The sequence below is a fragment of the Trichosurus vulpecula genome, chromosome 5, assembly GCF_011100635.1.
Source record: "Trichosurus vulpecula isolate mTriVul1 chromosome 5, mTriVul1.pri, whole genome shotgun sequence".
NCBI lineage: Eukaryota > Metazoa > Chordata > Mammalia > Diprotodontia > Phalangeridae > Trichosurus > Trichosurus vulpecula.
This window is the reverse complement of record NC_050577.1, coordinates 40,011,615-40,026,157: the sequence shown is the minus strand read 5'-3', so window position 1 is coordinate 40,026,157 and position 14,543 is coordinate 40,011,615. Positions and strand designations below refer to the sequence as shown.

The 14,543-nt window shown below is 38.8% G+C and overlaps 1 protein-coding gene across 2 annotated transcripts in view; it reads right to left on the bottom strand.

Moving 5' to 3' along the window:
• The window catches only part of ATP2C1 (ATPase secretory pathway Ca2+ transporting 1), a 108,141-nt gene that overhangs the window by 67,952 nt on the left and 25,646 nt on the right, over positions 1–14,543 (bottom strand). For both annotated transcript variants that reach the window (XM_036759225.1, XM_036759226.1), the window contains one exon: positions 418–528. In XM_036759225.1, coding sequence (XP_036615120.1) covers positions 418–528 — 111 coding nt within the window. The remainder of the gene's footprint in view (positions 1–417; positions 529–14,543) is intronic.

The following is a 14,543-nucleotide window of genomic DNA, read 5'->3' as shown; positions in this document are numbered from 1 at the left end:
CATTTACTAAGTGACTACTACTACAAAAAACCTTTAATTTTTAAAACTATCTTCTATCATCATTTCAATATACATTAAAGTCCCATGGTATCAAAGGAACAATATTTTCTATTTAAGATTTAGTGAGGTTATATAAAAAAGGTTATCTTAGTAAGAATATAAATAAAATGTGTTTTATTATTTTGGGGAAAAAATGGTTACATTTTAAGAGTACATCTGAACTCCACTTTTACCCTGCTCTTACATATATCATTAAGTCAAAGCAGGATTTTTAAAAAGCAGAACTATGTGAAATAATACAAATTGACCTTGTCAAATCCATTTTTTAGTAATAGAAGTACAGTTCCCATAATCTTGACTGAATGTATCACAGTCTAACTTATTGTTTAATAGCCAGAATCCCACTCCATCACTTACTTGAAGAATGCTTACAACTTCATTGACTGGTAATTCACTTGCTTTTTTTGATGTCAATACAGGAATCATTGTCTCATTTTCACCATTTGGTAATTTTTTAAAACGTGCAACCTGAGAAACAAAAAGTAAAGTCTAGACACGCAAAGAGAACATATTTCACAAGCAATAATAAGTGATGTTATCTAGAATTTCTACAAATTAAATCCCTACCGCTTATGATTAACATGCTCAGATTCAACACAGGAAGAAACAGTCTCATTATCCTAATAATTCTTCCTGGAATCACTGCATTAATTTTCAAGACTATACATCTCAAAAAGCAAAGCAGATGAAAACACACTACGTTCCACAAAGAATACATTTCACAAGTTAAAAAAAAAAAGATTCTCCCTTATACAGCACTAAAAAACCCGTGACAGATGTCTTACCTATCCCATCCTGAGGATTGCTCCTAATCCTCCAGCTCATGATCCCTAATGCATGAGCTGAATGGAGATGGTTTCTCATTGGAACAACTCCCTGCATTAGTCACATCACTGCCCACTGCCAGGGCCCCATGCTGACTGGCTGGCCTCCAGGAAGGTTAAGCAGGGCACAGGGAACCTGGGCTCTGAGGCAAGAGCTGCTCTACAGTTTCCTGGGTGTCCCCATGAGTCTCATGTTGCCTTATCTCCCCTTCTAACCTCCTAGTTCCTCAATCTCAAAACTTTCGATCTAATCTCCACTGAAAAGTCACAGACAAGAAGGTCACACCCTGAGTCTCACCACTAACCAGTTCTTCCTGTTTCAATTTCCAAGATCAAAATCTCTGACGTGCCTCCATTTGGCCAAAACCTCCCATTACTTGAGCTTTTCCTAGGCCTTGCCCCTGCCAAAATTATTCTTGTGCTCCTCAGGACCTCCAATCCCCACCCTGCTACCCCTTTCTCAACTCTTTCTCAAACTCTAATCCTGCCTCTAATTTCACTTTCCTCCTTCTTTAATCTCTGCCCTTGAGTAATCAGCTCAATTCCAGAGTTCTCCTCTTCCCTCAAACCCCCACATCTTTGTCGGATGGCCAGTTATCACTTGCCAAACTTCAGAGCAGATTTACTGCTATCACCTGCTAAACTGACGCTGCCCCTTGAGCCCTACTAGGAATCAGGCTTATTCTTGCTTTGGTCTTCCATACATACCTTTTCAAAACCTAACCGGGCAGTGATCCTCTGTGCACATCCACATTTTTGTCCTTCCCCTTTTGAAACAGTTCCCTTTGTGTCTTCAAAATCCCATGCTGACACCTTGTCACTCTTGGAAAGACTTCCCTTTTGGAGTTGTGTTCTGTGGGATCTTTCCTATCCTTTCTCTGAATACTTTTACATCAGTTCCCTACAAATTCTAGAATTCATGTCAGGCTGCCTCACCTTTTCTCTGTATCAAACTCCAAAAAGGCAGGAATGGTTCTATTTACCCTCAAGGTTCCCATTATTTCTAAACCAGAAACCAGTCCCTCCCTATTACATGGAATCAGTTTTAGTATAGAATTTCGCTCTCTTGATTCCTCTACATTTTGAAGAATGAAATTATTTTTAAGAAAAAAATTAAGAAGTTATTAGCCGCTTGGCTATTGGTAAAGAGAGTGCTCCCCAATCTGTGTCTCCTACTCCTGTTCTTCAACTTTTCATAGTAGTAGAAAAATAAGGAAATGAGTTAGGCCACGGAGGCTGGAATGAATACTAACCAGAACACTAAATTCCTTGCCTGGGCTGAAATTAATTCTACTGGGAAAAAAAGAAAAAGGAATATATTTGAAACATTACACTTTCTATGTAAAAGAAAATAATGTGCAGGCTTTTGGGAGGTCTGGCGCAAACAAAAGGTCCATCCAAAAAATGGAGATACCCCTCAGAGCACCTAACCCAGAGCTGTTTTAAGTGTTTATATGCCTTGGAGCATTACATGAGTGGGAGCTGAAACAACTACATAGCATCTATACTATATACTAAATATCTACACAGGCAGCTGAACGTGAAACGTACACAATATGTGCATAGATGAACATGGTACACACAACAAAATAATAAGGATCTGCTTCTGTAGGCAATAGCATTTACATACATACAGAATTTCTATGTTTCTATTATATAATGAAATTATAGAAGCTTTGTTATACACGTTAATTTTAATACAGGGAAATCCCTTTATAATTGAGGAAGACTAGCAGCATCCATTTTAATGGCAAATAGTTAAATGCAACTGGTTTCTAAAGTAAATACTCATTTAGCTTGGAGCATATCTGGCTCATTTGCTGTACCCACCCCCACCCCGCTACCCCCAATCCTCCACATTTAAGAAAAAAGGTCCATCGAACAAAAGAAAGTAGCTTTTGGCAAACTTACCTCAACTTTTTTCAAAGCTATTTTGGAAAAATCCCTCTTATATTTTCCCTACCTGCATCCAAAGAAATGTATCATGATGATCTTCCAATATTCCCTTATCATAAAGTCTAAAATTCTCATATATACATATATTCCAATTGTAAAATAACTAGGATGCTAACAAATGCGTCTAAAAAACCAGATTCTGAGAAAAACTTATTTAAAAAGAAAATCAGAAGTCAGGAACTAAGGGAAGCACCCACAAGAATCAGAGAAGACTCTGGGGGTCAGAATAGGAATTCCCAGCCAGGAAAATTCTCCATGGTTCTGCTTTGTAGCACAGTCATCTGTACCTATGGCACATTTCCCTCTCATGCCACACAGAAGCCGCCTGACTGAGAACCATCCGCTTTTCATGTGTGCACTCCCAGCGCCTGGCACGAAGCCTCCCTGTCTGTGTATGTTTGTAGAAGTGAAGGATGAAGGGACACATCTCAGCCCAGGAAAATAAATGAACTACAAAATGACAAAGGCCATGAAGAGATAGATTACTGATATTCTAATATCTGGGGCAATGAAATCTGGACAACCAAATAGAAAGCTAACAAATACATCAAGACTTTTGTCTAGAAGATTTTCTCAAAGTAGGTTCAAATAAAGTGGAATGGTAATATGTTATATGTCACAAACCCTCATTTCTATACTCATCTGTTCAATTTAGATTCTAAAATGAGAAAGGAAAATTATAATGTCACCCAGTCAATTGGCTCTCCTGAAAATATGGTGCAAACATATTTCTTTATATAATTTCTTAACCAAAAGGTAGCCATCTGATCTCCATAATGCTCTCTACTCCAAATATGAGAGATAAAGTTCTAAGGGTACCAAAAATCACAGGAGAGGGCCAAAGGAAGCATAGTGTGGGCTGCCAATATTTTATAAAGAGGCTAAAAATTGAGAATTTCAGGAACCAGTGGATTATCTTTTCCTATGGGACTCTAATCAATGAAGAGTGACCTTAGCTATCTATCTATATAAATGCTACCAAATACCTGTTAAATCTAGATTAGTAAAATAATCTGAAAAGAAAGCTCTAAGTTCTAAGTTCTAAAAGTTCTAAGCAGGCCAGTCTCACTACATTTGACCATTCAAAAATGATTTAGGAAGAAGCTGTAAAAAAAATCACAAAAACAATTTGAAAAAAATGTTTTTATCACGCATACAAAAAATAAATCCCTAACTTTCATTAAAAATTAAGCCATGGGAAGGAAAAAGGCTTTTATCAGTTGAAAGCTAAGTAACTCATTGCAAGCACGGTTATAGGAATTTTCATAAGTTTTAACCTCTCCTGAATTTAAACACAAGTGGAAAGATCTCAAGGTATGAGGATTATTTGGTTCTTTCCCCCACTTGTTAAGATCTAGCTCTATTATTCCCTTTTTTATCCCCAATTAAAGGCATCATCATAAAAAAATTACCCAACTACAGGACAAACAGGCAGCAAGGTTATGAGTAGGAGTCTGACTGTGATCCAACAAGTCAAGAATATGTGTCACAATTGTTTATTCCCTCTGGGAAAAACAGGTAAAGTGATTTATTAAGAAAAAAAATCTAGTGAGATTTATCTAAACCAGGGCTTCTTAAACTTTTTCCACATGCAATTCCCTTTTGGTTTAGGCAGTGTGGTGTTGCGTGGCCTGAAGGCATGCACAGTGTAAAGTGCACATGCTTTGTGTTCAGAACCAAGGCTGCAGGCAAGTTGCTCTATGCAGCAGAAGCAAGTGCTGCCAGAACACCTCAGACTCCTTACTCATCTGATTTTGGTCATCTCAAGTTCAGAAACCTTTCACTGTTGAAAACTTTTCAAGACCTGGACCCACAGTTTAAGAAGTGTTAAAAACATTCTAATCCTATTACATTCGCTTGCAACTGTTGTTGCTAGAATTATAATTCTCATCAAACCCTTTCAAGTCATTTGGGAACTATTCAGTACAACAAACATAATGTAGGACTGTCTCATCTCTTTAACGTACATGATGCAGCAATCTTTTTTTTCAAGGTATTATGAAGTATGCAGTGCAAGAAATGGATGAGACTAGCTAGAGGCATCCAGACCACCCAGACACATACCTGGATGTTCTCTACCCACCCTGCTCCCCAAATTCTGAGTTTCTAAATCCAGTTAAGTAATAACTTTTCAGCTCAAATTGGCTAAACTGCAAACCACACTCACCTCTAACCCCATGCCCAAATACCAGAGCAAGCGAAACTATCTCTGTCTTTCCCAAGTCTGAATTCAGCTTCCATAAATTATACTCCAAGGTTTATAGCTGTTGCTAAGAACCAAGATTCCACTGCAGCACCAAACCTGATGTGAAAAGCTTCTGTTTTGGTTAAGTGGGTAGAATGTTTCCCCCAAAAGTTTGGGAACAGAATAAATATGGAATAAAATATAACCATAATAACACCTAACATTTATATATATAGTGGCCACTATGGACCAGACACTACACCAAGCACTTGACAATTATCTCATTTGAGCATTACAACAACCCTGGGAGTTAGGAGCTATCAAGAGCTCCATTTTACAGATGAGGAAACTGAGGCAGACAGAAGTTTAGCTAAGTGACTTGCCCAGGTCACACAGCTATTAAGTGTCTGAGGCTGGACAAGTATCACTGTAAAGCAACAAACCAAACATTTTCAGTTATATGTCTACTACGTTTTCTAGGTCTTTCTCAGGTCACCAAAAAGAGATGAGAGCAGTTCCATAAATGCACTGGCATTATAAAATTATGTGTGTGTGTGTATACATACATATATATATACATACATATACATACATATATATATACGTGTATGTATGTGTGTATATATAGATATAGATATAGATATATAAGTATTCCACCTCAAATTTCCAATTTAGTATATCCCATTTGCTTTATCTCCTTTTGGGGCATGACAAAATGATATTATATCTCTTGCTTCAAAAGTTAGTGGGAACTCAGCAGCTAGGTGACTCAGTGGATAGAGCACAGGCCCTGAAGTGAGCTCCAATCTAATCTCAGACACTTACTGTGACCCTGGGCAAGTCAGTGAACCCCACCTGCCAAAAAAAAAAGTAAATGGGAGCATTTATTAGAATTGTACCATGTAGCCCAAGGAATCCCTGCATTCAATGTATACTGAATGCCAGTTGTGTGCTTACAACACGCTAAGCACCATGAGAGACAAAAAAACTACAAAATTCTCTCAATGAAGTTTATAATCTACTTTAGAATAATAGTAATATTAAGTTTCCTGACAACGACCTTATCAAATGGGCAGTATAAACAGTATTCCTATTTTTGAGATAAGGAAACTGGGAAGTGAGTTTGCTCACAATGACATTGTCAGGACTTAAGGTCAGAAGGTGAAGAAACCCAGATTTCCTGATTACAAGGTCAGTGCCTCTTCTCACTTGAACTATTCAGCCAATCATAGCTTATTAACATTACATTTAATCAACACATAAGGTCAAAGGCCTATGATCAAGTGCCAAAGAATAACCTCAATGCCAGAAAAGGAGAAAATCGTATGGGACTGGAAAAGTATGGGAAGGCTTCACAGAAAGTCTGGGGCAGGCAGAACCGAACTAGATCTGGGGGGAGTTGGGGCAATATAACAGATAGAAGGTACTAGAAAAAATGTGTGTTATCTATTGCACATATAACATCTGTGGTCCCTCTACATCTACAGATTATATATATATATACTCCCCATGTTGCTTTTGGAAAGCATCTTGTCCATGCCACCCAAGCCACACTAGCCCTTCTGGCTGCTACATCGCCCTCTTGTCTCATGTTGGATTTACAACCCATTAAATCCAGAGATCTTTTTCAGATGAACTTTACCTAGTCATATTTCCCAATTTTGGATTTGTGAAATTGATTTTTCAAGCACGGTACAAGACTCTGCATTTATTCCTAATAAATTTCATATTGTCTGATTTAGGCTACAAACTTTTCAGTCCAAGAACAATTTTTTTTTCCAATTTGAACTCTGTCATCTAACACTTAAGCTATTCCTCCAAGTTTGTTTTTTTTTTAATCCTCAAATCAGGTAAGATTGTGTACTCCCCCCCCCCCCCAACCCAAAACAAAAAGGGAAAAGATCCATAGGGAGAAAAACTTTTGTAGCAGCATTTTTTATTGTTATAAAGAACTGGAATTAAAATAAGTATCATCAATTGGTACAGCTAAAAAATTGTGGTCTATGACTCTAAGAGAATATTAATGCGCCATAAGAAGTGAAGAAAAGGGCAGACACAGAATCCTGGGAGGATCTGCATGTACTGATGCAGAGGGAAGTGGGCAGAATTAGAACAATTCATACAATAAACTACCAACTGTGATGATCAATCACGTTTCCTACCTCTCAGCAAAGAGCTCATGAACCAGATTGCACAATGGGACATAAATCTTCTCGTGTGGCCAGTACGTGTATTTTGCTTTGAATTATATTTGTTACAATGAAAGGCTTTTTTTGTTGTTGCTGCTGGAGGATGAGGGGGGGCAGAAGGTGTGAGAATAACAATAGTAATAGTAAAAGAAAATTATCCAAAAAAGAGCAACAGGATATTCAGAAATACACACACGAGCAGGCAAGTGCTGGAACTGCCATTTTAAAATGAGAATATACAACAACAAAACCCAATGTGAACATAGTGGAGATGGATAACTTCATATATAGTCCTCTTTCTCCTGTTCTTTGGGTAGGGAACTGTTCATGTTTGCTGAAGTTGATCAATTTCATGGTAATAAAAAGGAAGTTTAAAAATAATGACTGGATAAGCCTCATATCTTTGCCTTCAATGGAATCACTGATAAAAAATGCTTAACAACAGAGGGCTAACCACAGATTCCTGGGGCATTCCACTGGGAACATGAGAGAAGAAATAACTCTCCATTCAGCCAGTTTCCAATCTATTTGTGCTATCGTTGAGCCTACATCTCTCCATTCTATAAGCAAACACAACAGGAGACAGTCTGAAAGGCTCGGACAAAATATAGGAAGACGATCTCTCACGTTTCCCTAATCTACCTGTTCAGTGACAACGTCAGCCTGGCATGGCCTGTACTGGATCAAGCTGGGCTTGCCCTCTGGGATCACTACTTCCATTTCTGTATGTTCACTAAATTCTTCTTTAATAAAAAACTGGGGCATATGCCCTCTCCAGCACTAAAGCCCTTCTGCACATTCCCCCAATCTGACAGTGGTTCAACTCTATGAAGCAGGTACTAAAGCTAGTAAGTCTCACTTTACAAATGCCTCAGGTGCCTCACCCAACAATGCTGAAAGTAACATTCGAACTGAGGTCTCCTGAATCTCAGTCTAGCACTCTATCTGCTATACCATGGACTCTTAAAGGTAAATAACATGTTATGAAAAATGGACATTTACTTCAGCTTTTTCTCTGCTACTAAATAACTGACCTTACCAGGCTCTGAGCTATGCAGGCATTAACCTGGATATCTTTAGAAAATGTATTAATTTTTTCAGACTATTTAAATAACCAAGTAATAGTCTGAAAGGAACAATAAACACTGAATCAATCAACTGCAAACATTTCTATGTATGTTCAACCTAAACATGATCAACAGGCCCCCCTAAAATTTAAAGAAAAAAGAATTCACCCCAAACCCTATCATTTCAGATGCCAAAGACACTGGGTTCAGCCACGATAACTAGCAAGGCTATCCAGATTCATGCATGACTGAAACCACTGAAACCACATGTCCTGTGCAGTACTCGGCAACCCATCACTCTGGCTACTTCTACACGGTGGAACTCCTCCACGACGCTATCCGTAATGCTTGAGAGCTGCCGTAGCAGATAATCCTTCACCAGGCAGCCAGTGGGGTGAGGGGTTGTCCTGAAAGATGGGAGGCTCAGCCTAAGGGCAGGCCATCACTAGGCTCCTCCCCGAGGGCCTTTCCATTTGGCAGGACGAACAATCCATCACGAGGCCCCCGCTCTGAGGCTCACCACCTTGGCAGGCTAGCCAAGGTTTGTTCTCTCCTGGCACAGCCCTCTAGAACCTAGCATCACCTCCACACCACGGGGGGTGTCTAAAAATGACTAACCGTACTACAAACTCATAAGCGCCATCGTTGTAAAATTCATGAAGTTCAACAAAGAATGGTAGAAAAAACACTTAAGCTATCTTTTGGACATTAGAATGTAAGCATGTGGAAATCTTTTGTCTGGCCAAGACAGATGAATGCATTAGATGGCTGATATGACAAATTTCCATTTATATCCCTGATAATGCAGGAACAGATAAGATACAGAAAAATAAAGTTACAAAGCTAATGGACTCTCCTATTATTTACAAGCATTCAAAATCCCACAAATCTATTCACTTAATACTCATGTAAAAGAAAACCTATTCTGATGAGTCTGAGATTGTGATAAATATGAGTCCTCTCTCCATAACAGTGTTGCAATCTCTCCATTACTCTTCATGCAGTAAGACTTGTCTACAGTACTCTGCAAACCACCAAAACTGGGCTGCCCAACATAAAGGGGACACCTGACATGGCATGGACATTAATGGAGCATGAAAATGTGGATATAGTCAGTATCAGAGAGATTATGCGATAAGCACACTAGTACATTGTTGGTGGAGTTGTGAATCAGCATGACCATCCTACAAGTACTAAGCAATTTGGAATTAGGCTAAGAAAATGACTTAAAATGTCCATATCCTTTAAGCCAGAGATTCTAATACTAGCCTTATATATATACCAAGGAGGTCCCTGATAAGAACAACGTCCCCACATACACCAAAATATTCATATCAGCACTTCCTGTGATACCAAAGAATTGGCGAAATGTGTGTGTGCGTGTGTGTCTTCAGAGACAGTATTTTGGGACTTGCAGCTCCATGTCATTACTGAAGAAGAGGGATGTTAAGATGGGTCTGTTTTATGAAAAAGCACTTCAGATTTTCCAAAAGCAATGCAGCCCACTCTCTTCCTCCTCCTCTTTGATTCTGAGCCAAGTTTACTATCCATACTCATTCCTGAATCATATTGTATGTACTAAATAACCAGGTCTAGGAGTTTGTCCACCAACTACATAGTCTTGGCAAAAGATATTTCTCATATTTTTCCTGTGTGAATAATAATAACTAGTATTTATATAATGTTTTAAGAATTGCACAGTACCAAACATGTCCTATCATTTGATTGCATTTGGCTAAGAACAATTCTTGGGTAATTATGGACCCCAATTAGGAGGTTCTGAAACATTCCAGGGCTTGATGTTATTAGCACAATACTATCTGCCAGCAGAAATGGGGGTGGGGTTGGGGGAGCCAAATCTATAACTAATCTCTTGTCACTTAGCACGGTGTCTGACACACAGTAGGCACTTAACAAATGTTGACTGACTCTATAACAGACATCTTCCAAGACTGCCTTGCCTAAAACCTCTGGCAAGCAACCATCTTCTCTGTTTTATGATTCACTTAATAGAGTGGAAAAAAGTTTTCAAGGAACCTTGTAGGATTTCAAAATATGCATGGGAAACACCTTGCTGGAAGAGCACCTTTAAGGCAATATTCTGTCCTATCAAATCAAAACCATTTATTTTATAGTTAAAACCAAGCATCGTTTCCTCTATACCTTCAGTCGTCTGCGTGAATGTAAAGCCATACCATGCTGTAGAAAGAATATCATTTGCTTAAGTTTGCTCACCTCCTTCTCATAACTTGAAAAAAATGCACTTGTAGAGGCTGTTCATAAGAACCCTGTCCACCAATTTCAAAGGAAGAGAGGATGCTCTTAAAATCTTCACTGCCTGGGGAATGCTGGGCAATGAGAGCAGGGGTAGACATCAGAAGTTATTTAAATTTTCTGGCTAGCCCATGATAACAATTAAGTCTAAGATTTTTCCAAGGCATTGGTATTCTCCCTTTTTCCATATATCTTAAAAACAATCTATAATGTTACTTAAATTTTTCTCTCAGGGGTGGGTGGAGTGGGGTGAAAGGATGCCCTCAAGCCTCCTCTGCATATCCTTGGACTAATCCAGCTGCTCTTTCCATCGGTTTTCTTTAGTTCCATTTCCTTATGCAGCATACCCAGGATTAGTATGTAAAGAGTCCAAATATGGTGTTTCCACTGTTCCTGATGATAAAAAAAAAACTGATATAAAATCGCTGCAGATTTTTTTTTCACTTTTAGTTGGTTTGTGTCCTCCATTCAATTTCATCCTTAAATATCCTCAGGATAACATGTATTACTTGAGTCAATTGAATCAAATTTCACCATGGACATCTGCCAAAAGAAACCTATAGGTCTCATTCTGCACCCTAAGTCCTTTATCTCTCAATCAGGAGGTGAAAAGCATGTTTCCTCATCAGTTCTCTGGAACTGTGATCAGGCATTATACTAATCCAAGTTCCTAATTGTATAAAAGTTGTTTGATTTTACTGTATTATCACTGTATAAATTATTCACCAACTTCAGTTCACTGCACTCTGCATCTGTTCATACAAGTCTTCCTAGGTTTCTCTAAAACCACCCCTTTCATCATTTCTGACTGCACAAAGATATCCCATCGTATTTCTATAGCGTAACTTGTTTGGCCATTTACCAGTTTATGGCTACATCTCTCAGACTGCCATTATTTGCCACCTGAAAGAAAGCTACATTTTGGAACATCCTCTATTAAGAGTTTGTTTTGCTTAGGATTAATCACTCCCTTAACTCTCATTCCCCCTTCTCTTCTTTCTGTCCCATTTCCCTCTTGGGTGAAATGTATTTTGTATGCAAGTATGCATGTACATATGTATATGTGTATTGTTCCCTCCTTAGACCAGTTCATACAAGTTAAGGTTAACGTGTCAACTGCTCCACTCATCCCTCATTTGTCCAGATGTCTACTTGAGCACCTGGATTATATGAGGTAACTCTCCCTAACCTTCCTTTCCCTTTCCTCCCAATGTATTCCTCTTCTCCTCTCTTAAGATCATCAAGACCTAACTACTAGGCCCTATCTAACTAGATTCCCTCAAAGACCCCTGATGATGATAGGATTTAGAGGGGGCACACAGATCATCTGCCCATATTGAAATGTAAGCAGCTTATCCATGGTTAGTTCTCTGTGACTATTCATTTGAGATTACCTATGTGTTGCTCTTCACTCCTATGTTTAACCTTCGAAGCTTCTCCTCAGTTCTGGTCTTTGGTCAGAATGTTTGGAAGTTCTCTCATTCATTAGAGGTCTATCCCCCTTCTCTGCCTTATAGGACTATACTCAGTTTTTCTGGGTAAGCTATTCTTGATAGTAAGACCCTTTGCCTTGTGGAATATAATATTCCAAGCTTTCCACTCCTTCATGATAGTTGCTGCTAAATGGTATATAATTTTGACTGTGGCTCCCTGATACTTGAATTCTTTCTTTCTGGGTGCATGAAACATTCTTTCTTTGACCTGGAAGCTCTAGATTTTGGCTATGATGTTCTTGAGAGTTTCCATTTGAGAGTTTTGTTCAAAAGGTGGATTCTTTATATTTCCACTTTGCCCTCTGGTTCTAAGAGATCTAGGCAGTTTTCTTTTAAGATTTCTTAAAATAAAATGTCTTGGCATTTTTTTGGGTCATGGCATTAAAGCAATCCACTGACTCACTTTTTTTTCCCAGGCTAGTTGTTTTTCTTCCATTTTTTTTTTTGGTCTTTTGATTTTGTTTTATATTTCTTCTTGTCTCATGGGTCAGACATTAGCTTCTTTTTGGTCCACTGTTATTTTCAGAGAATTATTTTCTTGAGTAAGATTTTGTACCTCTTGAACCATGCTATTAATTCCCTTTTCAAGTCTTTCTTCCATAACTCTCATTTCACTTATGACAATAGCTTGATTCATGCTTCATCTCTTCCAGGAATGACAGTTGGATTTGTGCTCGCACTGTGTTTTCCTTTGACATAGATGTTTTGGTGTCATTCTGGGTTTAGGTCTTGAGCATCCCTTTCACCACAACACCTTTTTATGATGGGATTCTTTTTTTGTTTGCTCATTGCTCCAGCTGACTTCCTGACTTGGGACTTGATGTGAGGGTTGGGCACTTCTGAAGGGAAGTTCTGGACTGGTCCTCTTGCTGCTCTCTTGAGACACTGGATGTTATGTTTACTCCAGGGTCTCAGGTACAGACAGCTCAGGCTGGGGACCTGACAAGTTTTCAGTGCTCCCAAAGGGGTCTCATCACTGCTCCCCTATTCTGCAAGTTCCTTATCTGGCCAGGTCTGAGCAACAGCAGACTACTTATGAACTAGTTCATATCAGCCAACTGGGGAGCTCTGCAAGTTCAGTGACAGGCTCTAGGCTCCCCTCTGGTATGGGACTACTGTCCTGGCTATTCCTTTCCAAGCTTCAGACTGGTAAAGAAGGTGGACCTCAAACCCACCTATGCTCCTGGGGTCTGGGGAGTCATAGCTGCTGCTTACTTCTAAACAAGCTTCTTCACTACATTTTCCCTTGTGGGATCCCTATCCCAGAATTCACCTGCCTGGGCACAGGCCCCTTCCTCAATTCACCATGGATCTCTGACTCAGAACTGGGTAGGGGGTAACAAAACTACCAGTCGGCACCTGTCATTATGCCCCACATAGGTGCCTCCCAGGACGCTGGAGTGCTCCCAGCCAGACCCCAGGCCTGCACATCTCTTTCTGCCTACACCAACTTAGGCTGGAAAAATGACTCCCTGTGATGTTGTCTTGGATTTCTCCATCAGAGGTTGGTCTGGTGCATTTTCTAGACATGTCTAGAGGAGCTTGGGAGGAGAAAAAGCTTAGTAAACTTCTTCCTGTTGTTTTGCCATCTCGGCTCTGCCCTGTCCTGGACAGTGTTTCCATGTGTAATTTCCCAGCATTTCTTGGGCATGTTTTCCTAAGTCCTGAGAAAAATCATCTGAGAAATCAGGAAAAAGGATTGTAATTTCCTGTGAGAATTAAAATTTATCAACATAGATATGTTACTAGTTCAAAGACAGCCAGTAATGTTAAATCGAAAGCAAGAGCAGGGAATGTAACATGTGGAACTGAAGATTAAGGTCAACATTCACCAGAACTGTGACACATGAAGAAGTGGTATTGCTTATAACTCTCTCCATGTTCCAAGTGTGTGTTCGTAGACTTGTTTGATGCTAACAATGAGTCATTGTTGCAAATAAACATAAATATTAATAAACAGAGTACACTCTATAAACATTCTATAAGCAAGAAATAAACTTTGGAAACAAGTCCTTAAATTGGCAATTTTGACACATGATTCTGTATGATGCTGTTAACCTTATTGGGAGATGTGAAACTTATGTTACGCAAATACTACCCAAAAAGGTCTGTGGGCCATTTTCCAGTATTTGATTATTCACTATAGGCTATACAGTTCTTTGTACATTATTATTTATTTACTAAACAAATCTGTTAGATATCTATAATAAGCAAAGAATATGAACATCGTCAGAAGTATTTAAAGATGAAAGAAATCAGCTTGTTGCCAGATGTTTTAAATCACTGTCATAATATACTGGTTTACAATAACAGACCGTACATTTATTATTATATCTTTTTTTAAAAATAGAAAACCTCTGGAACTTTTAGCATAACCCAAACATAGAAGAATGATTCATTGTTTATTACTGTTTATTAATTATTCTTTGAAAACATTTTCTTTGAAAATGTGTTATGAAAAATACAAAATAAACTGATTCAGGAATCTCCAGGAA